At 38.6% G+C, this 24,831-nt stretch overlaps 1 protein-coding gene across 1 annotated transcript; it reads left to right on the top strand.

Annotated features, from left to right (window-relative positions):
- Positions 1–5,440: 5,440 nt before the first annotated feature.
- Positions 5,441–5,773, top strand: LOC142175893 (uncharacterized). Its single transcript, XM_075242900.1, has one exon. It carries the CDS (start codon positions 5,441–5,443, stop codon positions 5,771–5,773), a length of 333 nt encoding a protein of 110 aa, XP_075099001.1.
- Positions 5,774–24,831: the final 19,058 nt, after the last annotated feature.

Raw genomic sequence — 24,831 nt, 5'->3', positions numbered from 1 at the left:
ATTTCATCTAACCTTCATTATTATCTTTTAGGGCTGACGAGATCAATATAAATGGTAGACCTGGATCATGGACAACCAGCAATAAAATATGACGGCATGAACATACATAGCAGGGGATGACCAGACAATCAAGAAACTACATATAAGGTATGAGCTACCACGCTACCATGAAAGACTATATAACAAAAACCAGCCGACAAGGCATACCAAACTATACATGAGTCGACACTTGTCTATGAGCCTCTAAATGAACATAAGTGCTGCAACATAGCCGGAACAGGGCCCCGACATACCCATAATGTTTATAACAAAAATGCATACCAAGACCAAGGCAAGTCCGAAGAAGGGATCTCACCAATCACCGCTGAACTGGACAACCTACTGTGGTGGGGGAGCTGCACCTGCCTGTCTATCAGGACCTGCAGCACGACATCCAGCTTCCACAAATAAAAGGACGTCAGTACGAATAAAGTACTGAGTATGTAAGGCAGGGAACCATAAATACGATCAGTAATGTAAGCAAGGATAGAGAATATACAACCTGTAACATCTTAGTACCTCTGAGGGATACTGACATGAAATGCATGATACATATGTATAAATACATAAACCTTTAAAACATTCGCCTCTGTGGGGGGCATCATCATCATCATATCGTACCCGGCCATAATAGGCTCGGTAGAATCGTACCCGGCCACGTGGAGCTCGGTAAAACCCAACTGATCAGTGGTTGCACAATAGGTGTCGTACCCGGCCAACTATAGCGTGGCTCGGTAGAGTAAAATAGATACATATATATAATGCATGCTCGACTCATGGAATCACATTCTAAACCTTTCGGAGTGACGTAAGGTCGGTATCCTCTGTACATGTTATTAGGACTAACTCTTCACTATGAACCTTATAAGAATCAGAAAGTACCAACAACATTGATAACATAAGAATAAGAGAAGCAACATTAACATCAATCGTTCCATAAGAGGGAAAACAATGTAAGTACTACTAGCTTCTAAGAGTAGAGTATCTTGGAAGCTCGTTCATTACATTATGTACAATCAGAGTCGTGAAAAAGAAGGAAAGGGATAGCCTCACATACCTTGTATATACTGCCCCAATCTCAAGCTATGCAATTGTCAAAACTCCTTAGTCTACAATAAGAGAAACGATACTATCGTTATCATTTAAGCGTCATAACTATTATGTATCGACCACAACCTATTTTACGATGAAATGGACAGCACCTCCCCTATATATATGACTTCACACCATTCAAAACAGTCACCAAACAGCCCAAACAACATCAATAATAAACATATTGAGCCTCCCAAAATAGTCCACGCACAGCCTAATCACTCCATACATACGACGACCACCGTAGTCGTGTCAAACGACCCGGAAATGTTACGAATAACTATCATCCCACAACCCTACATATATATGGTGCTTCTCCACACCCTTCCTCCTCCAAAACTCCACAAAACAATAGTAAAATACGCAGCCCAACAGCAACGCAAAACAATCCACAAGATAATAACATTACTACCAAGCCTTTCGATATATATTTCACAAGTTCTAGCTTCAATGGCTTAGCTGCAACTTGGATAATCTTAAATACATATAGAGTAAGAGGTTCCTTACCTTTATAAAGAAAGAAAAACTCCAATTTGACCTAAAATTTCCACGGAAAGAAAAACGCCACGGAATTCCTGACACTTGATTTGTGTTGTTTTCCCTTTTTTGGGTCTTGAATCTTGAGAGAATCTTGAGAGGATGTTCATAGGGTTCTAAGGTCTGAAATTGTGAGAATAAATGACTTAAAAGGGGTTGGAGGCATCCTATATAAGTCCAAATATCTTAAACCGCCTTAGTGGACCCCATAGAGAGGTGCTTGGCGCAGTCTCGCGAAAATGCGAATACCTCTCTACTCCAAGATCGTATCAATAAACGGTTTAATGTGTTGGAAACTAGGCTCATAGATCTTTAATTTGGTTTGTAGATCACCCCGTAATTCCTTGTAAATTAGGAGAAAAGATTAGAAACATTTGACCGAATGTTTAAGTAAAATTATGAACCTAAGTTGAGACAACTTTTGTCGACTTTTGTTTCATAACTCGTTTGACTTCAAGACTTATAATACGGATATTATATGATTAAAATACCTTAATACATGATCTCTTGAGTGTATTAAGAACCGCTAGATTTACCTGAAAATACGAGTTACAACATCCTTGATTCATTTAACTTCTAATACTTGTTAATCACCCTTATATACTTTTGTATCACTTAAGACCAATAGGATTGACTTCTTATCATCTCAAAGATAATTCCTTGTTGGATTTATGTTAACTAATATATGGCATGAACTAACACATGTGGATATGGGTTGTAACATATACACAGTAGCAGCAACTCCAAGATCAACATGGAACAAGGAACTTTTACGTGGAAAAATCCCTGCTTAAGGGGATAAAAAACCTCGACCTATACTGGTAGGATTTCAACTTCACTATGAGCAATATTTTGATTACAACCTATGCAATGTAGGAATTAAACTCTTAATTCCTCCCTAGCTTGTAATACACCAATTACAAGCCACTTTTCAATACACCTATTATAAAGACTTCAACTCATGACTAACTCTAGTCACGACACAAACACTGAAGGTTTACGATTTACAAGGGGTTCCTAAATAAAGCTTCTAGATAAGAAAAGTAGGAATTACAATGAAGAACAATTACAAAGTTCCAACTCAACTAAGGAAATACAAGAGACTTGTTGTAGGAACTGGTCTGTAGTAGTGTTGTACTTTGTTCTTGATGCACTTGAGAATTGAATACTTGATTTTCAGATGCCTGAGTGAATTCTCTAAGTGTTCAAGTGATGTTTTGTTGTAATGTTTATTGTTAATACAACATGGATGGCATCACTTGAATGATATAATCACTTGGTTGGTCAATTAAAAGTGACTGTTGTACTGTACTGTACTGTTTGCGTGTACGGTGCATGCAGTTACTTTCCAGCTGTAGACAGTTGACTTCATAATGCTGTCAGGGGAACCCAAGGGGATCAGGTCCCTGTGTTAATTCTTTATCTTGTAAAGTCATAGCAACTCACATTAGCTTGAGTCCGTTGATTGAGTTGTGTACCAAGTGTATCAGGTTCTTTATCTGGTTCTTTGACATTAAGTTTATTAGATCATTAAAACATAAAGCTAAGGTACTATAAACCCATCAGGTTATATGTCAGGGTGGTCTACCATATTTCCAATAGTTCTTGGGTGAGTCCGGTGCAATGTGTGCCAAAGAAAGGAGGCATGACCGTGATTCAAAATGATAAAAATGAGCTCATTCCAACAAGAATAGTGACCGAATGGAGTCTTTGCATTGATTACCAGAAGCTAAATGATGCTACTTGCAAAGACCATTTCCCTATGCCTTTTATTGATCAAATGCTTGATCGGCTGGCGGGAAGGTCATTCTATTGCTTCTTGGATGGATATTCTGGCTATAACCAAATCAACATCGCCTTGGAAGATCAATAGAAGACAATATTCACATGACCATATGGGACTTTTGCCTTTAGGCGTATGCCATTTGGGCTATGCAACGCCCCGACTACCTTCCAACGGTGCATGATGTCAATCTTCTCGGACATGGTGGAATATTTCTTAGAGGTATTTATGGATGACTTCTCTGTAGTGGATGACTCCTTTGAGCATTGTCTTGAGAACCTTAGACAACTGCTCAAAAGATGTGAAGATACAAACTTTGTGCTAAACTAGGAGAAATGCCACTTCATGGTGGACGAGGGCATTGTTTTGGGCCACAAAATTTCCAGACAAGGCATAGAGGTTGATTGGGCAAAGATCGAAATCATTTCCAAGCTTCCTCCACCCACTTCAGTAAAAGGTGTCCGAAGCTTTATGGGGCACGTCGGCTTCTATAGGCGTTTTATCAAGGACTTCTCAAAAATTGCAAATCCCATGTGCAAGCTCCTTGAAAAGATGCAAAGTTTGTATTTAATGAGGAGTGTCTAAAGGATTTTGAGGAATTGAAAGAAAAGCTCACCACGACACCTATTATTGTCACACCCGATTGGTCTCTTCCATTTGAACTCATGTGTGACGCTAGTGGTGTAGCTATTGGGGCGGTGCTTGGTCAACGACATAAAAAAATCATTCACCCTATCTACTATGCAAGAAAGACACTTAATGGTGCTCAAATGAATTACAATGTGACTGAGCAAGAACTTTTTGCCATTGTTTATGCTTTTGAAAAATTTCGGGCTTATTTGTTGGGGTCCAAAGTGATAGTTTAGACCGATCATGCTACTTTTCGCTATCTTATGGTGAAGAAGGATGCCAATCCAAGATTGATTTGGTGGGTCCTTTTGTTGCAAGAGTTTGACTTTGAATTCAAGGATCGGAAAGGGACATAAAATCAAGTTGCAGATCACCTATCTAGGCTTGAAGAGGCAGGGAGACCAAAAGAAGACATTGAAATCAATGATGCCTTTCTAGATGAGCATATATTGGCATTTTCTAGCACATTCTCTCCTTGGTATGCCGACATCGCTAACTTTTTGGTTAGTGACCTTGTTCCCAATGGATTGAAAGCTTATCAAAAGAAAAAGTTCTTGCGGGAGTGTAGGCAATACTATTGGGAGGAACCCTTTTTGTTTCGTATTTGTGCCGATAACATCATTCGGCGGTGTGTTCCGGAAGATGAGGTAATGACAATTCTCAAGGCATGCCATGAATCCCTGGTTGGAGGTCATCATGGAAGAAATCGGACGGTGGAAAAGGTGCTTGAATGTGGCTACTATTGGCCATCGATCTACCAAGGCACAAATCAAATGGTCAAGTCATGCGATCAATGTCAAAGACAAGGGTCAATATCTAAAAGACATGAGATGCCTATGAATTTTGTGATGGAGGTCAAGATCTTTAATATGTGGGGAATAGACTTCATGGGCCCTTTCGTGAGTTCTTATGGCATGACCTACATCTTGGTGGTTGTGGACTACACCTCCAAATGGGTCGAGGAAATCGCCTTGCCCAACAATGAAGCAAGGAGTGTGACTGCATTCTTGAAGAAGAACATATTCACACGGTTTGGTACCCCCTAGGGCCATCCTTACTAATGGTGGTTCTCACTTTTGCAACAAGGCTTTCATCAGGCTGCTTGAAAAGTATGGCGTAAAGCACAAGGTGTCCACACCTTATCATCCTCAGTCGAGTGATCAGGTTGAAGTCTCTAACAGGGGAATCAAAAACATCCTAGCAAAAATTGTCAATGCAAATAGAACTGACTGGTCAAGGAAGCTAGATGATGCGTTGTGGGTATATCACATGGCATTTAAGACTCCCATTGGCACCTGACCATACTGGTTGGTTTTTGGTAAGGCGTGTCACTTGCCGGTAGAGCTTGAACACAAAGACATGTGGGCATTGAAGAAGTTGAATCTTGACCGTGCCGAAGCTGCCAACCTGAGAATGACACAACTCAATGAGATGGAAGAATTCTGTCTCCATGCCTATGAGAGTGCAGCCGTGTATAAGGAGAGAATGAAGTTTGTCCATGACAAGAAGATTTTGAAGCGGGAATTCAATTCCGGTGACTTGGTCTTACTCTTTAACTTAAAACTCAAGTTTTATCCAGGCAAATTCAAATCCAAATGGTCTGGCCCGTTCAAAGTTATGAGTGTATCCCCCTATGGTGCTATTGAATTGGAGTCGGAGGATGGAACTCGAACTTTCAAAGTAAATGACTAACGAGTCAAGCATTACCTCGGTACCACCAGAGAAAGGCATTTGATAGAATAATTTGCTCTAAAGGATAGTCCAACAATAGCCCCCACCAATGAATATCCCAAATAGGGTCAACATCGTCGTGCCGTGACGTTAAATCAAACGCTTCTTGGGAGGTAACCCATGTGTGGTAACACACTTTTGTTAGTTTTTCATTTATGTAGGTTTAGTTGATAGTGTTGAGCAGGTTGACGTGTGTGCTAGAATGCAGATAGTCCAAAATATCATAATTATGGTGCTCATGCTGAGGTAAATGAAGGAAAGAAGGGTCAATGGTTTACCGCAAATATGCGGTCGCATAATGACTTTGCGAACCGCATAGTCATCGCAGACACAGGCAGAAAAATTGACAAATTGGGTCATTAAAAATGCGGTAAGATTTCCACTTATGTGGCCTGCATAACAACTTTGCAACCGTAGAACGCATCGCAAAGTAAGGTTGGGAAACCCAGTCATCAATCCATCGCACAACACATATGCAACCGCATAATATGTTATTCGATAGACTTACCCGCCGCGAAACGCACAGGTACAGAAACCCTAACACTTTTCGCATATTAGTCACACCCTCACTCACGTCACGCACAAGCACTGAAACATGATCAAAAACAAAAGCAAAAAAAAAAGCAAGGAAAGAAAAGAGAAAAGATAAAAAAACACACACAATCACATGAAGAGGATCGGACTTGCATAGATTACTCACCTCGTTCACATCAGCTTGCTCAACTATCTGGTATGATTCTCTCCCTCTCTCTCTCGTGGTTGTGTTGCATGCTTCTTCCTCATTTCTGAGTTCCCATGGTCATTTCCCCTGATTCCCCATTTCCCTAAGATTAATGTCGATATTAGGGTGAGGAAATTGGTTGAGAGTAGGTAGCTATATAGTATAATTAGGAATTTCTTAAACCCCATTCCTCCCCCTTCCTTTAAAGCCCGTGCTATGGAATCTGGGTGGGTAATTTGAGATGAGAATTTGTGATTGAGGTGAGCATTATTTAGAGGTGAGCATTTTGAATGAGGTGAACTTGTTTAAAACTGAAGAAGATGATCTTTGCGGCCCGTATAATTAGTTTGCAGTCCGCAAAGTCATCGCAAAAATAACCCTAGGAGGACTGATGCAAAATGGGTCTGCGATGGGGTTTGTTTCGATTGTCTTTAATTGGAAAAAACTCCTTCACCCCTCGCGGGGCGGAAAAAAGAGGTGTGACACAATGCGCCCGAATAACATATTCTGCGAGTCTTTTCAAGATCGTATAATTATTTGCCTCTTGGGTATTGTAATTCTGCGATGGGTTTGTGGTTCGCAAAATGGTTAGGCGATCGCATAACCCATCGCAAAAGTTGTTTGCTTCATTCATTTTATCTCAATGTATGTGATTCCTATGCCATATCACCCACTTACAAACTTTTTCATTGATAGGAATGGCACCAAAAAAGTCTATTTCAACACGATCACCACCCATTCGTGGAAGGAATTGGGCTGCTCCCCTAAGCCAACAAGCACAACAGTCCAACCATCCACGGCCTCAGACAAACTACAGCACTTCTGAGCACTCCTCCCAGCCTAAAGAGGAGGAGGCACAGAGTGACCTCAAGCCATCTATTGACCTACATACTGAGTCACGATGGAAGATTGGGGAGGATCTAAATCTCAGATTTGGAGTCACAGACTCCATGAACCTGTACAAAGAAGGGCTAACAAAGAAAAAGATTCTTGTGGAGAAGTAGTTGAGTCTAAATGGTATGAAGGAGCACTACCCTCATGTGATCGAGAACATTAAGAAGTGGAAATGGGAGTTCTTCACTAAAGTCCCAGATGAGTATACTGAGACACTTGTACAGGAGTTTTATGCTTCTTATGGTGCCTCAAGGAATGCTGAGCAAAAGAGGAACAAGATATTTGCACAATTTGTCCAAGTTCGAGGGCTGTGACGCCATCATTAATGACCTATACTTTGAGGATTGGTCGTCAGGCACAGTGAGTATGATGCCAAAGTATCCAACAAGGAAAATGAGTGTGCCTGGATTGCATCTATCGTAGCAAAGGGGAAACCCTCCTTGATCGACCCAGGCCAAAATATTTACAAGCAGGATCTCACAAAGGATGGTCGATATTGGCTTAGTTTTGTCTGCTCCCTTCTGATGTCGACTAGGAATGAAACTGACATAAACATTGACAAGGCACTCCTTATTGCATGCATCATAACATGCATAAAGATTGATTTGGGGCAGATTATATTCAGGTAGCTGGGGATCTGTCATGACCCAAACCGATAGGCCGCGACAGGCACTCGGTACCTTACTTAATCGAGTACCAACATAACATACATTTTCATGTCATACTATCAGAGATAACTGAGCTGGAAGGCTGTCGTGAGATAAGTAGAATATAACATGTGATACCAACTTATACATAAGACGTACGGGCCTATATGACCAAAATAGTCACTCATACACTGAACATAGACTGACAAGGACATACAATCTTTTACATACATGATATCTGTCTACAAGATTCTAAGAATACATAATTTTCATAAAGGTCGGGATAGAGTCCCACCATACCAAACTATACACGTCTAAATCACATTAACCAAATAAGTAACTCCAAAGCAAATGGAGCGCACCAATATTTTCCGCTGAGCTGATAGCCTACTTGGAGGGCTCTCAACCTGTCTATTGTGACCTGCGAGCATGATATGCAGTGTCCCCAGGCAAAAAGGATGTCAGTAAGAATAATGTACCGAGTATGTAAGGCACATAAATAAGTACATAACATACATGAAAGAAATATAGAATAAATTACTTAACCTGTAAGCCTGGATAACTCTGTAATTCATGAAATAATTATAGCGTCATGCATATACGTATGAATGTCATGTCATACATAGGTACATGTTTCATAACCTCATCAGGTTTTTGAGGGCATCCCATCATATCATCTCGGCCACTGTGGTCAAAATCATCAACGTATACCAGCTGATCAGGTGGTAGTGCATATATAACGCCATAACCTTTCCCATATCCCATATATATATATATGTATATATACACATATACATACGTATATAATGCCATCTGGTCATGGGACAATGTGTATGTGTAAATGCATGAAATGCATATAAATACGTTAATAAAATCTCTCAGTACGTCATAAGGCCATTATGCCTCTGATTAATATCATGACATAAACTTTACCAACTTACGTATTTTTGAGACCCATGAATAGATGATAGAGTAATATGACACATGGAGAATCAAGAACATAAGTATCTCTAGTATTTCTATGAATAGATTCATTTCTGGAAACTGTGTATTTGCTCTTTCGTTCGTGTCGTATAGATCATGCCAAAAAGAAAGAATGAATAGCCTTAACATACCTGAGCCGATTCTTTTGATAATCCCTCTAACACATGTCATTTGCGACAACATGTAACGGCAAATCGAAGTAGGGAAAAATCCATATGATATTCTTGAGAAAGATTGCACCGTGCTCCCTCCGAATTGCATCTCACATTGCTGTAGCGTTATGAAATTCATATGAATTCATTCATTGAGAATTCCTCTGTTAGAGTATCCAACATTGCTAGTCTTTGCAAGCAATGTTATCAAGTAAGGAAACATACAAGCAAATAAGATTGTATGTTTCTAAGCCATTTGTTTAATCTTCTTGGAAAATTTTGCATCCTTACGTGATAATGGATTAAAGTAGCTTTAGCTCCATATACATTAAGTTTGTATAAAGTTGTTGGTTTCTCTAATTCACATTCCTAAATAAGACACCAAGGTAGTCATCCAAAAGATCCTTATGTGGCAACTTAAGTCTTTTGACTCATCATGCATGTTGGTGCCACTTGGCATGGCTTAATGCCATGTGGCAACCCCAATAATATCCTTATCCACATAATTAAGAATTATCTCAAATTACTTAAAATACTATTCACTTTTAACACACCTTATACACCGTATTATCATGATCATATGGTACCTTGTATGACACTACTCCATAAATATCAGGTATTTTAGCTCGAGACATATTTTATCCCAACATGTCAAATTTTGACAAAAATTCATTTTCTTTGATTTGCTTACCCTCTCACCTTCACAAATTTACTCATCATTTGTTTGATATAGCATAATGCTTATAATATCAAAATAATCTCATTTCTGAGCTTATATCAATTTACATATGGCATACTTTCATGTACGAAAACATGGGGTGTAACATCATTCCCCCTTTGGAACATTCGTCCTCGAATGTTGACTGGTGCACTTATCATTTCCATAACTTATGTATTTTGAATACTTTAGTACTTTCCTTGTCATCTAGGCGACCGTTGTGTGAATAATTCCAAAGTCTAGAGTATTCCCCCCTTTAGTCTTCTTTCTCATACCATGACTTGTGGTCGAAACCTTTCCAATCTCGTAACTGTTGCTACCTCTTATCATGCAGCTTGTACTACTTTGACCTTGTAAGTGCGCCTATGCGACTCTTCTCCCTTTTTCCTCTAGCTTCTATCCAATCTCTAGGCCTCACTTCGCAAACATATATAGAGCTAGATGAAATGTCCCTCTGGGAATTTATAGGTATACTAAAGTTCTTTGCTCAGTATTTTGTTGAAATTACAATTATTGCTACATCTTGTTTCATAGAACCGGTTATCTAACCGCATGATTTTTACCATATCTAGGTATGTCATACTATACCATAACTCTTACTTCGATTTATGGTTACTGAGGTCTTCTACCAAATTCCAGGTTACTCTTTCGCTGCTTATCATATATGTATAGATCTAAGTTCTTTAATGCTTCTTCATTACTATTCATCTTAAGAATGACGGCTTACTCTCATCTCATATTTTGTAACTCTTATCCATCCATTATTGATTCACCTAAATATTGATCTACAATATACCACTGATAACTTGGAACCTCTTACGTAATCACTAGGGCTCATGTTGCATTGTGGAATATTTGAAGTTATTTTTCTGATCCACCTGGGTGATACGATACTATACTTGCATAACCGTATTTCATAGTATCCCAATGTGATTCACCTTACGTTGCTATTTTAATCCTGTCCAATTCATGAAATCCCTTTATTTTCTTCGTCAGATCATTACTCAATTGAAGGCCCAAACGTTGTCCTTTATCTATTACACTTACACCCTCATTCTACTACCAGGGCAACATTCCATCTCTTCTAAATGCTATTAGTCTTATACTCCCTTGAGTTCATTCAGGCTATAGTGAGCTTTGTATAACTTAGAAAAACATTCTGCTCTTCCTGTTTTCATGGGCTTAATCCTGAGGACTTATTCATTTTCGTTACCTTCTCACTCGCCCTTTCTTATCCTTACTCATGTATTCTAGAACCTTGTCGCTTTACCGTACAATAACTTGTGACCTACACATATCTATTTTTATTACTCGCAACCTTTCGACCTGCTTTCATCATACATTTCCTTATGTCATTTTGGAACATCAATTGAGACATCACATCGTCTATAACTCTTCTTTACTCTCTTAATCAGGCTTCTTGATACCTAGACCATAGGCTGGAAGATATGTTACTGACGATGCCGCTATTATTCCAAGATACTGAATCCCCGCACTTCTAGCCTTTTATCCGAAGTGAGGACTATTCACAACCTTTTGTATTTGAGTATCTCGTACGTTGTCTACCTTTACCTTACTTATCTTAAAGTCTAACATCATATCTTCTATCTCTTTCATGACCTCCCTTCTACATATGTATAATCACATCCACAACTTGAAGCTCTCTTATAATACTTGCACCTCTGGTGCATACACAATCTGGTGGCAGCTCCATACTGGTACTCTTCTAACTAGCTCAATCGTCTAGCCGTTATAGATTATGGCTACCGTACTATTTCTCTTGTACCTCTTATATTAAGAGTGATTCTACAATGTTCTCAATCATGATGTCTGTATCTTTCTGGGTCCAATAAGCAGATTCCTAATTTACTTAGTTGATGTAACTCTTTAGTTTCCTCTTCCTTCTGATCAGCCTTTATGTAGGCTTAAGCTATCTCCTGATCTGCGGTTCATGGTATTAGTTATTACTTTAGGCTTTTATGGACGCTATGGAAAACCACGATATAATCTTCTAATGATTCAATCCTTTGTCTATGACCTGGAGCCAATTCCTTCTTTTAGCTTATACTGGAGTCTTCTACGACTGATCATTAATCGAATAATTCCTTTCGTTCCGTTTTAGCTTTCTTCAAACATAAGGAATTACTTTTCTAGGTCTTTTTGCCCCCTTTTGCATGCATACTTAGCTTATCCGAGTTCTCACGCATGCCAAAGTTTTTGTGCAACTCATATGGTCTCGAATATTACTTTTGGTTTTACTCCCAGCTCATTAGCCATGGTAGGTGCAACTTTCCTTTGGAGTGCATACAATTTTTGTAGTTAGACTGTTGTTACACAACCATTTCCTCTTTAGGTCACTATGCTTTAGTTGAAGCCTTCTTCCTTATTTCCTCAACTAGTCTTTCATTGCAGTACTTAGGGGGGATCCTCTGACTCTTATAAGGCTACGAGCTTATCACATCGTATGCCTGATGGAACTTTTGATGTTCTTCCTTACCTATAATTACCGTAGTTACTTATCTCTATGCCCTTGTGCTTGTAGGGTTACTTCTGGACTAATATTTTGACTATCTTATGGTGGCACTCCTTTTTATTCCCGTAACACTCATACGGTACCTTTTAACTTCCCAAACTCCTATATGGATATATTTCAAGGATTATGATGTTATAACGGTTAGGCTGAATTCCCCATATTAGGGTTCCCTATGTTGATCTTGCATGATCTATTGATTTGTATGTATCCTCTTGTCTAGCCATAGCTAGGCTCTTCTTAAATCAACTACTAACTACTTGTTGTCCCATTCCCGTATCAATATTTCGCGTAATCTTTCTTGGGTTATTTCCTTTGTCTTAACTTACCTCTCGCACTGGCTCTTTATTAATCAATAATATCTCGGGCAGGAACCCTTACTTCCTCTCTGTGATGTCGTGTTTGCATAATGCTCTGGTATCGTAGAATATCTGTAGGCTTTGAATAAGTGCAATCTCATCCCTTTTTCATTTTATCGCATTCTTCCTTTACCATTCCATTGTTACTAGAACCACTTAATTCTGACTTAATGCCACATCACTCCATGTTCCCCCCTTTAGGGGAGTACTGAGATTTAGTGCTACGATGAGCTACCTATATATGTTTTACCTCTTCCGATTTGGAGTCTTTTCACATCATTGATGACCCTTACTCGCCTCACGGTAATCCTTCTGTACCAAGGATAACAAAATTCCTTACTCATGAGAGAGGCACCTAATGTAATTGGACATTCTCTTAAGCTTAACTTTGCTCACATTGCTTGCTTTAGGGAAGCGTCTTCCTGAATGACCATTCTCTGAATTTCTCATGAATCTTCTTTTGTTGACCATTATATTATCGTCGGAATGAAATCTGAAACTCTCATGATGCCGAGTATTATCTAATCACTTAGTCCCTAATTCACGTTAATCTTGTTCACCAGCCCATACTGATTTCGATTACTCTAGGGTTTAACTTTTCCTTCCGGTAGTTGCATTGGAGTCACGAACTTACTTCTCGAAGTGAGGATATGACTTTATGGGATATACTCTTTTGTTGTCTCAAAGCCTGTCACCTCTTGTCTTTTCTTTCACTTGACTATAAACTCTATAATACTATCATCATTTTGACCTACCTTTGTCATCCATGTATTACATCTTACTCTTAATGCTTCATTAGCTCTCTCCTTATTTCCTGCCAACATTTCTGTCTATCACTTTATTCTAAAAACTTCAACAAGATATTCTTTTCCTTTTAGCTCCCCTTTGCTCCATCCACTGACTCTTCAGATTGTTTAACATTATCTCTCTACTAGGGACGGGAGTTATTCTAAGATAACATTTATCCTTTCCAGGCTTCCATTGCCTATCTTTGTAGTACTCATATCTAGCTTTAGTATTTTAGAGTGCACCATCTAGGTGTCTGACAAGGAGATCCATTACCACATTTGTACTATCCTTCAGAAATGTCAACTAATTCTACCAATCCATCCCCTATTTTAGATTACTCTAACCCCAGCTAGATCCTGATAACCCGTCCTTCTCTTAAACTATATCTTTTAGCTCCCATAAGGCATAACTGAGAGCAGTATGGACGATTGTACGTACATCTGTCATTGTTGAAGGTAATTCAAAATGCCTATATCTCCTTTCCTGAATGGTAAATAATGATAATCGTTGTTAACTGGGTACCTCGTACCCTTCTTCACTTTTCTTCTTTTACTTGTTGAAACTTGTGTGTACCTTCTGATTTTGTTATTCCTTTTACCGTAATAGTGGATAAGTATTCTTGACTTAAAACAACTTGTCAAGAAACTTACACCTTTTAGTACACGCATGGTCTGCTGAAGATCACACATTTATTCATCATAAGCATAATGCAAAAATCGAGTCCCTCTAACTCAACACTTCCACAACTATATCTCCTACCGACCATCTTTCTGAATGTAGGCACTGTTGTATTACGAATAAGATAGAGTTTAGACATTGAGTTCTTACAATTGTGCTCTACCACACGATCTAGAGTAAAAGGAATGAGTGACAGTCCTAAATGCCCTATAGCCTCTTTCTTATAAGTGTGGTGCACGACACACCCATAAATAAGACTCTACTAGACACTGCTTGTAGACTCCCTAGGACATAACTGCTCTGATACCACATTTGTCATGACCCAAACCGATAGGCTGCGATGGGAACTCGGTAACGTATCTTTTCATGTCATACTATGATAGATAACTGAGCTGGAAGGCTGCCGTGAGATAAGTAGAATACAACATGTGATACCAACTTATACATAAGACATACGGGCCTATAAGACCAAAATAACCACTCATACACTGAACATAGACTGACAAGGCCATGCAATATTTTAAGTACATGACATCTGTCTACAAGCCTCTAAGAATACATAATTTTCATAAAGATCGGGATGGAATCCCGCCATACCATACAATACACGTCTAAATCATACTAACCAAACAATCAAATCCGAAGCAAATGGAGCGCACCAATATTTTTCGCTGAGCTGATAGCCTACTTGGAGGGCTCTTGACATGTCTATCGTGACCTGCAGGCATGATAAGTAGTGTCCCCATGCAAAAAAGGACGTCAGTACGGATAATATACCGAGTATGTAAGGCACATAAATAAGTACATAACAAACATGGAAGAAATATAGAATAAATGACTCAGCCTGTAAGCCTGGATAACTCTGTAATTCATGAAATAATTATAGTTTCATGTCTATGCGTATGACTATCATGTCGTACATAGGTACATGTTTCATAACCTCATCAGGCCTCTGAGGGCATCCCATCATATCATCTCGGCTACTGTGGGCAAAATCATCAATGTATACGAGCTGATCAGGTGGTGGTGCGTATATAACGCCATAACCTTTTCCATATCCCATATATATATATATATATATTTACATATACATACGCGTATATAATGCCATCTGGTCATGGGTCAATGTGCATGCATAAATGTATGAAATGCATATGAAATATGTTAATAAAATCTCTTGGTACGTCATAAGGCTATTATGCCTCTGATTAATATCATGAAATAAACTTTACCAACTTACATATTTTTCAGACCCATGAATAGATGATAGAGTAATATGACACATGGGGAATCAATAACATAAGTATCTCTAGTATTTCTATGAATAGAGTCATTTATGGAAATTGTGTATTTGCTCGTTTCGTTCGTGTTGTATAGATCATGCCAAAAAGAAAGAAGGGATAGCCTTAACATACCTAAATCGATCTTTTTGACAATCCTTCCAACACATGTCTATTTCAACAACACATAATGGCGGATCGAAGTAGGGAAAAATCTGTATGATATTATTGAGAAATATTTCACCATGCTCTCTCCGAATTGCGTCTCACACTTCTGTAGCTTTATGAAATTCATATGAATTCATTCATTGAGGATTCCTCCGTTAGAGTATCCAATGTTTCTAGTCTTTGCTAGCAATGTTATCAAGTAAGGAACATACAAGCAAATAAGATTGTATGTTTCTAAGCCATTTGTTTCATCTTCTTCGAAAATTTTGCATCCTTACGTGATAATGGATTAAAGTAGCTTTAGCTCCATATACATTAAGTTTGGATAACGTTTCTGGTTTCTCTAATTCGCATTCCCAAATAAGACACCAAGGTAGTCATCCAAAAGATCCTTATGTGGCAACTTATGTCTTTTGACTCATCATGCATGTTGGTGCCACTTGGCTTGGCTTAATGCCATGTGGCAACCCCAATAATATCCTTATCCACATGATTAAGAATTATCTCAAATTACTTAAAATACTATTCACTTTTAACACACCTTATACATCATACTATAGTGATCATGTGGTACCTTGTATGACACTAGTTCATAAATATCGTGTATTTTTGCTCGAGACATATTTTATCCCAACATGTCAAATTTTGATGAAAATTCATTTTCTTTGATTTGCTTACCCTCTTACCTTCACAAATTTACTCATCATTTGTTTGAAATAGCATAATGCTTATAATCTCAAAATAATCTCATTTATGAGCTAATATCAATTTACTTATGGCATACTTTCATGTACGAAAATATGGGGTGTAACAGGATCAGAGCAAACCAATAACAAACATCACTTCCTTTTCCATGTTTGATCATTGCTCTATGTCAAGCTGTGAGTGTGCCTCCTATCCCAAAACATGATCGACTTGAGAGAGCTCTTCGAGATATTGGAATCAACTCGGATCAATGATGCAGTAGACAAGGAAGTGGACAATCAACCAGAGATTTTACTCCCTTATCCCTCAGACTCAGCAGCACATGCTGACCCGGTACTGCCTGACACCTCTCCTGCCCCAGCTACCTCAACAGCCACTCCATAGCCAACCACTACACAACCACATGTTTCTTTACTAGCTCACTCAAAGCTGGGTCTACTAACTCAACATGCCAATGCTAAGGTAGACTGGCTGATAAAAGAATTCCCAAATCTCATTCGACAAGCATTGATCCCCGTCTAAGCCTTAGTGAGTGTTCTTCAACAATAGCATCAATCTTATGAGGATCACCTAAAGCACTTTGAAGTGTGTCTTGAGAAGGTCGAGCGAAGTAAAATTGGAGATATGCCTCGGCTCAGGAAAGATGTTGATGAACTGAAATCAGAGCTGCAGAAGATGCAGAACTTGGAATTTGACTTGACTCACTTTCTCTTGAAGGAAGTCGAGCAGGGTACTAGCACCTTTATTCCGGGCTTGGAGTTTGATTTCACAAACATTATGGCAGCTCCAGAGGCACAAAGTGTTGAGACCTCAAAGGCTCCAGCTCCTACTGTACACATTGACATTCCTTTAGAGAAGGGATCCGGAGAGATGGAAAGGGAGTCTGATAAGGGAGATATTGAAGATAAGGATACCTATGAGGATGCATTGGTAGAGGAGAATGCGGGTCATCGGGACAACAAGGGTAAGCAAGTGGTTGCTTCTATAGATGCACAGGATAAAGATGAAATAGCCATGCAGACAACAATTGGACATTCTATCACAGACATGGTCTCCAAGGCACATCCATCGACCACTCAGCCTTTACTAGGAGAGGCTAGCAGCTCCCAGGCCCAGACCCAGCCTCACAGCAGGTGGAGCATTTTGCTCCAGCCTTGGAGACCACCATACAGTCTGAGGTTCCACCTGTGGTTGCCATAGTGCCAGCAGATGACCCCACAGCTACCCCAGTTGCTCCAGCTCCTCCGAGATCCTAGTGCGCCCCAAGAAGTCCCTAAGCTTCACTTTTACATTCTCTATGCGTTGGGGACAATGCATGATTTTTGGTTGGGGGTGGGGTAGTCATATTTTGTGTGAACATTGTACAGAAACCCTTTACTCTAGTAATATAGTTTAATAGTTAGCAATGAATTCCCTTTGGTTTTTCTTCACCGGGTTCTTTTCCAAGGGTGTAATAGTAGAACCACGATAGTATCATGAAATGTTTTGATTTAGTCGATGTTTATTGTTCTAGCTTTAAACATGTGATGAATTGTGTAAATAAATGGTACCCTTCCCTCTTTTGTAAAAATAAAAAAATATGCTTAACTTGGTTAGTCATTCTTGTCAACTTGAGGCTCGCTCTTTGACTTTATGCTTATTCAGAATCTTACATATCTTGAGATGAAAGTTTTTAGTTGCCTTGCATTCACTTGAGTGTTGAAACTATGTTGAGTTGAACAGTTCATGCATTGTTAGTGAGTGAGGATTTGTATAAATAATGCATATGCTTAACTTGTGATGTCTAAAACTTGCCCGGTTGGTTTCTTAGTGCAACTCTAAGGTTAATGATTAGATGCTGAAATGATCTTAGGCTCTCGTTGTGACTACTAGCTAGTTTTGACCAAATTGACCTCCCTGGTACATCAATTACCCTAGTTACCCCTGTTGAACCTTTAACCTTTTATTGGCTGCCACATTACAAACCTTTATCCCTTTGTGAAATAATTCCTTCTTTTGAACCCATCCCTCCTTGAACGGGTAAGAATGAGGCTAAAAACCTAAGTTAGGGTGTCGGTACAAAGTGAAAATTGGTAAGGTTTACTACTGTGTGCAGAGATAAAAAAACAACCTCAAAGTTGTGTATATACCGAAACTCAAGATCCAAAAAGAAAAGCAATTGTAAAAAAAAAGAGAAAAAAAGTGGAGTCTTGTGGAAACTGAAGAAATACTTTGAGGTGGTTCTATGTCTATAACTCGAGGTAAATAAGTGTTATGTAGTAAAGAAGCAAAATGTATGTAGAGTTCAAGGAGGGTATAGCCACTACATTCCCAAATATTCATCCAGCCCGTCCCAAAGCCTACATTATAACATGTGAAAAGTCCTTGGTGATCTAGAGCCAATCATTCATGAGATAGCAGCAAGTTAAAATAAGGGCAAACATATGGACTGCTACTTGTAGCATGTAGCTTTCGTTCCGAGTGCAAGAGTATTTTGATTGCAACCCCTGTACATATGTGTGAGTTGGTGATTTTATTTGTTGTGAGCGCGCATGAATTGCAAGATTTAGTAGAAGTTAGGTTCTTGAAGTAGGATACAAGTGCACACTTAGCTGTGAATAGCATTTTGTCATTTTGGTTGAGGCTCAAAGTTCACAAGTTGATTAGTCATTGTTAAATGATAGTTGTCCTCCAAGAAAGGTAAATAAAAGAAGTTAGATGCTTGTTAGCTATCAGTCAAAACCATTTACAATCACTACTATTTTGTGACATGTCGGAAATAGAAGTAGTATAGGATAGGATAATTTTGTTTTAATTCCTTGAGGACAAGCAAGAGTTTAAGTTGGGGGTGATAAGAGCACATTAAAGACATACATCTAGATAGATTTTGCCACAAACAGATGGTCGATCTCATTTACCATTGAATCCTAAAGGCAGGATCTGTAGTATTTAACTATTTACTATGTAATCTACAGACCATCTAGATATTCAAAACAAGCAAAAGAAATAAGCGTGGCATATATCAAGTTGGGGAGACAACTTTAAAAATAGTAAGGTTAGTCCTAGAACATGATGTATAGATGACCAAGCCATAATGTCTGCTAATTTTTAAAAACCAAGCAAAGAAGGAAAGCACATACGGACATTCAAGTGACGTACTCGGGCATTTAAAGTGCACTAATAGACATGGTTTTTGTGTGACCTTGGATTGAAATGCGTATGTAAAACAATACTGCTTTTAGTGGCTCAGATGAGGAGGCAGTAGACCATTTGTGAGCTTTAAGGCTGTTAATGTTGGTTTTAGATATACCAATTTTAGAAAAGTCACATTGTCCTATAGGCATAATTTCTAATAGTGGTGCAGCTAAACAATGAAATCAGTTTTGAGAGCCCAACCTTGGCAAGTTGATCTCGTAAATGAAATTAAGCAAGTGATAGTGTCCTATAGGCAGGATCTCTAGCAATTGACAATCAAACTTTATTTTTATAATTACCCCTATAAGCACGTTGTCTAAGCGGAGCAATATGATAACAATAACAGTAGCTAATTGGTTGATTAAGGTCCTATAGACATGATTTCAAGGCAAAAATCCGTAGAACATAAGCTAGTATAATCCTATAGGCATGGTATCTAGTAACACATAGCAGTAGTCATAAGAATAAGTAAAGCACAAGTTGTACAAGTGTGTGATTCTCCTAATGGCATGATTTATACCAGTGTACATTGAGATCGAATAGCATGTATGGCAGGTTGGATAAAATAACAAGTAGATCATACGAATACTATAGGCATGCTTTTCTACCCATTTATGCAAACATAGAGCATACTCGTTCCCCCAATTTCACTATCACCCCAATTGTTTATTACAAAATTATTACAATCCCAGTAATGAATGTAATTACAAGATATTATACAAGTAATAATAGTAGGCCCATAGTATGCCCAAAAAGAAATAACCAGCATTGCCTGGGCCTTCAACAACTCTCTTCACACATAGTATACCCAGATTCCAACAGAGGACTATATTCATCAGTATGGCTCATAAACCATAGAGAGACCCAAGCCAAACCCAAACAGCCACAGATTTGAGCATATGATCCGGACATTGAATCACTTAAATAAACCAGTTTGCATATTCAGTAGATAGGATAAGGAAAGAATTGAGTGTTAGAGATAACTCAAGTCTCAGTAGTAAGGAGAGTGGCCAAAGAACCCCAAGTCCTAGTGTGTCAGAGTTCACAAGGGTTTGAAATGGACCCCGACCAGTGCTCACACTAGGGAGGTCAATAGAGTAGTGGTGGCTTTGGCTTTCCGCCGGCCAAGAGTGATAGTTTCAGAATAGTGTAGGTAGTAGATAAGAATGAAAGAATAATGGTTGAGGGACAAAATTTTGAAGAGATACACTTGTATTTTTAGAAAAGCAGATATAGCAAAGTCAAAAACACAGAACAGTTAATCAAGAAGGTCAACAAGACTTAGAAGAAGGTTCAACACTTAGCAAAAAGTAACACATTGACAGAAATGTATTGAAAGAGTTAGAGGAGAAACAAGTTTGCAAGATTAACAAGATTATCATACAAAGGTGCATAATACCAAACAAGTCTAAGTATGATATACTTAAAAGGTTTTAAGCTAACGGTCCAAATTATGTTAAGGATTCATCACAATATCATAAGATAGCCATGTTAACTTATATCAGGAAGCAGAATAGTATCAAAGATGGTAAGGAAACACAAATTAAGATAGCCATTCCAAAGGTTCCAAATAATTGTTGAGGATACAGAATCATGCAAACAAAAGACATGTTGAGGAAAACATTGACAGGAAAGCAAGTCATAGTTGATAGTGAAGATCTTAACATAGATTAGAACAGATTACATATGCAAGACAGCCATTATAGGGATTCAGAACAGAGTAGGAAAGCAACCTCATGTCAAATAGCAAATGTAGACATTCAGTTATCAACACATTGAACTTAAGAGGGTCTAAATCATTTAGGTGAAGCATATTTCAGCCTTAGGTGAAACTAAATGCTAAAGGGGTTCAAAACAAGTATGAAGCTAACAAAGGTGCACACAGAATAAAATCACAAATACATTAGGCCATGAATTTTAGAGATAAGAATATACGAATTATGAACACATCAGAACGAAGTTGTAAAAGCCAAATGACTTACCAGTTAAACGGGAAACAAGAAAAAACAAATTCCACAATGTTCTGAATATCAACAAAGAGCAAGAACCTAGAATCTTAATGCTTCAAAGTTACCAAGGGCTTCAAAGGAACCCCGGGCAGTGCTAGCACCAAGAAAAGGTTGAAAAATAGAATCTCGGTGGCCTTGGCTTTCAGCCAGCCAAGAATCAAGGTATAGAACTAGAGAATGAGAGAATAATAAAGTAATAACCCCATTTTTTTGTGAAATCTAGTTCAAAGTCTGTCTTAAAGGGGATGGGGAGGGGGTTTTATAGTCGTTAAATCAGGCGAGTAAATAAAGAAAGAAATCAATCAAATACGAACAAAGAAAGGAAAAACATAAATGCAATCAGAAAGTAACCAGTAAAGGAAAGAAATCGAAAATCAAACCCAACTCGGGTTCAATGTTTGAAAATTTGTCCACTGGTGTAAGAAATCAACGATTCTTCCATGTATATGGACGAATCTGAATTAAAGTTGAACGGACCAAATCTGAGAGAAGGTACTTGCCAAGTTTAGGCAAGTACAATGGTCTAGCAGGTAATACCGAGATAACACATAAAAGGCAAGAAAATCATGGAAAGAATCCATGATTGAGATGGATTTGGCGAAGATTGAAAGGGCGGGTAGGGTTTCTGAGGAGAGGATAAGAGAGGATTTAGAGGCGGCGGTCTTAGAGGAATGATAGGGTTTGGGCGGGTTTGGTTAATTAAAGAGGGAGAGTGAATGAGGGTCGTTGATCTTGAGAGATCAATGGCTAGGATTTAAAGTGAACGGGGCGGGTCATAAAAATGAATACTGATTAAAGGGTTGTTTGGATTTGGGTTGGGGCTATTGGTCTAAGTTGCTGGGCCATTTTGGTCCAAAAATTAGTTTAAAGCTAGGCTACTATTTAAATACACAAAATTTATCAAACATTATTTATAAAAATTCTTTATAAATAAATAAAAATATTATTATGCACTAAAATAATTAAAAATAATAACTTAGTATTATATAAAAATTCTATTTTGGCACAAATAATATAAATAAAGAGCGTTTATGTATGAGTATGGGCTATTACTGCAAAATTGTACAAATAAATTTAAAAATACGAATGTAATTATATAAAATGAAGTAAAAATATTTAAAACATGTATTATAGGTGCAAATAATAATTTTAGGTAACTAATTCATCACAAAATAATTTGAAGGAGTAATTAATAATTATTCAAATAATTTAAATACAGGAAAATCAATTTAAAAGCTCTAAAAATTATGAAAACTTATAGAAATTGCTCGTATATATTTGTAAGTTAAATAATGATGCAAAAATAATGTTTTGAAAGTATATACTATTTGAGAGAATATGAGGGCAAAATTGGATATCAAAATGAACAGGGTAGTTCTTTCCATGAGGCTTTAACTGACACGAAGCATAAGCAATCAGTCTAGCCCCTGCATCTAAACACACCCAATACCAGTCTGAGAAGCATAACAATACACTGTATAAGAGCCTGACGCTGAAGGCAAAAGTGGAACTGGAGTCGTGGTCAAGGCAGTCTTGAGCTTCTTAAAGCTCTCCTCACACTCATCCGACCACCTGAAAGGAGCACCCTTATAGGTCAATTTGGTTAAAGGCGATGCAATAGACGAGAAACCCTCCACGAAGCGACGATAATAACCAGCCAAGCTGAGAAAGCTCCAAATCTCCATAGTGAAGACGGTCTGGGCCAACTCTGAACCACCTACATCTTCTTTGGATCCACCTTAATCCCCTCACTGGAAACCACGTGCCCCAAGAACTCCACTTACCTAAGACAAAACTCACACTTGGATAAATTGGCATAAAGTTTCTCTTCCCTCAGTCGCTGTAACACAATCCTCAAATGCTGAGTATGCTCTTCTTGGCTATATGAGCACACCAGGATATCATCAATGAATAATATGACAAATAAGTCGAGATATGGCTAAAATAAACTATTCATCATATGCATGAATACTGCTAGGACGTTGGTCAGCCCAAAAGATATCACAAGGAACTCATAGTGCCCATAACGGGTCCTAAATGTTGTCTTTAGAATATCTACATCCCGAATCTTCAACTGGTGATACACAGACCTCAAATCGATCTTAGAGAACATTCTCGCTCCCTGAAGCTGGTCAAATAGATCATCAATGCACGACAAAGGATACTTATTCTTGATTGTAACTTTGTTCAACTGCATAAGGTGACACACTAGGCCTAATAAATCCCTTATCGAGAAGTTTCTGAAGTTGCTTATTCAATTCCTTCAACTCAGCTGGTGCCATACGATACGAAGGAATGGAAATGGGCTGAGTGCCTGGCACCTAGTCAATACCAAAGTCAATATCCCTGTAAGACAGCATGCCCACCAGGTTTGTAGGAAACACATTCGGAAAGTCTCGCACCACTGGAACAGAATCAATAGTAGGAGTATCAGCAACAACATCCCTCATAAAGGCCAAATATGACATACATACCTTCCCAACAATCCATTGGGCTTTCAAATAAGAAATCACCCTGCTGGGAACATAATCTAGAGAACCTCTCAACTCAATCCTTGGCAACGCCGGCATCGCCAATGTCACGGCTTTAGCATGACAATTTAGAATAGCATGACATGTAGACAACCAATCCATACCTAGGATCACGTCGAAATAAACCATACTAAGCAACAAGAGATCAATTCTAGTCTCCAATCCACCAATAGTAACCACACACTACCGATATACATAGTCCACAACAATAGTATCGCCCACTAGCATAGATACATGAACATATGAAACTAAAGACTCACAGGACATATCCAGATAACGAGAAAAATACGATGATACATACGAATAAGTGGAACCAGGTTCAAATAATATAAAAGCATCTCTCTAGAATACCGAGATAATACGTGTGTCACTGTGTCCAAAGCAACAATATCTAGCCTGGCAGGAATAGCATACAATTTGGCCTGACTACCACCTGATCAACCTCCCCTAGGGCGACCACTAGCTGCCCGAGCCCCACCCCGAGCTGGCTAGGCGGGTTGTGAAGTAACGAGTGTTGAAGTCGTGGTCTGACTCCTTTGCTAATCTGGACCTCCCGTAAGGCGGGGACAAACTTCTTCACATGACCCAACTTTCCACACTCGAAACATCTCCTCTCAGAAAATTGTGGCAAATACTAAGGCGGACCTCAAGAACCAGAATAACTACCAGAGAAACCTGGT

This window comes from Nicotiana tabacum, chromosome 3 (genome assembly GCF_000715075.1).
Source record: "Nicotiana tabacum cultivar K326 chromosome 3, ASM71507v2, whole genome shotgun sequence".
In the NCBI taxonomy this organism is placed as follows: domain Eukaryota; kingdom Viridiplantae; phylum Streptophyta; class Magnoliopsida; order Solanales; family Solanaceae; genus Nicotiana; species Nicotiana tabacum.
Note: the sequence above shows the minus strand (reverse complement) of the source record. Positions and strands in the feature narration are given on the sequence as shown.

Excerpts from the sequence above, each read along its gene's own strand:
- LOC142175893 (XM_075242900.1), top strand. The coding sequence starts at position 5,441 with ATGTGGGCATTGAAGAAGTTGAATCTTGACCGTGCCGAAGCTGCCAAC.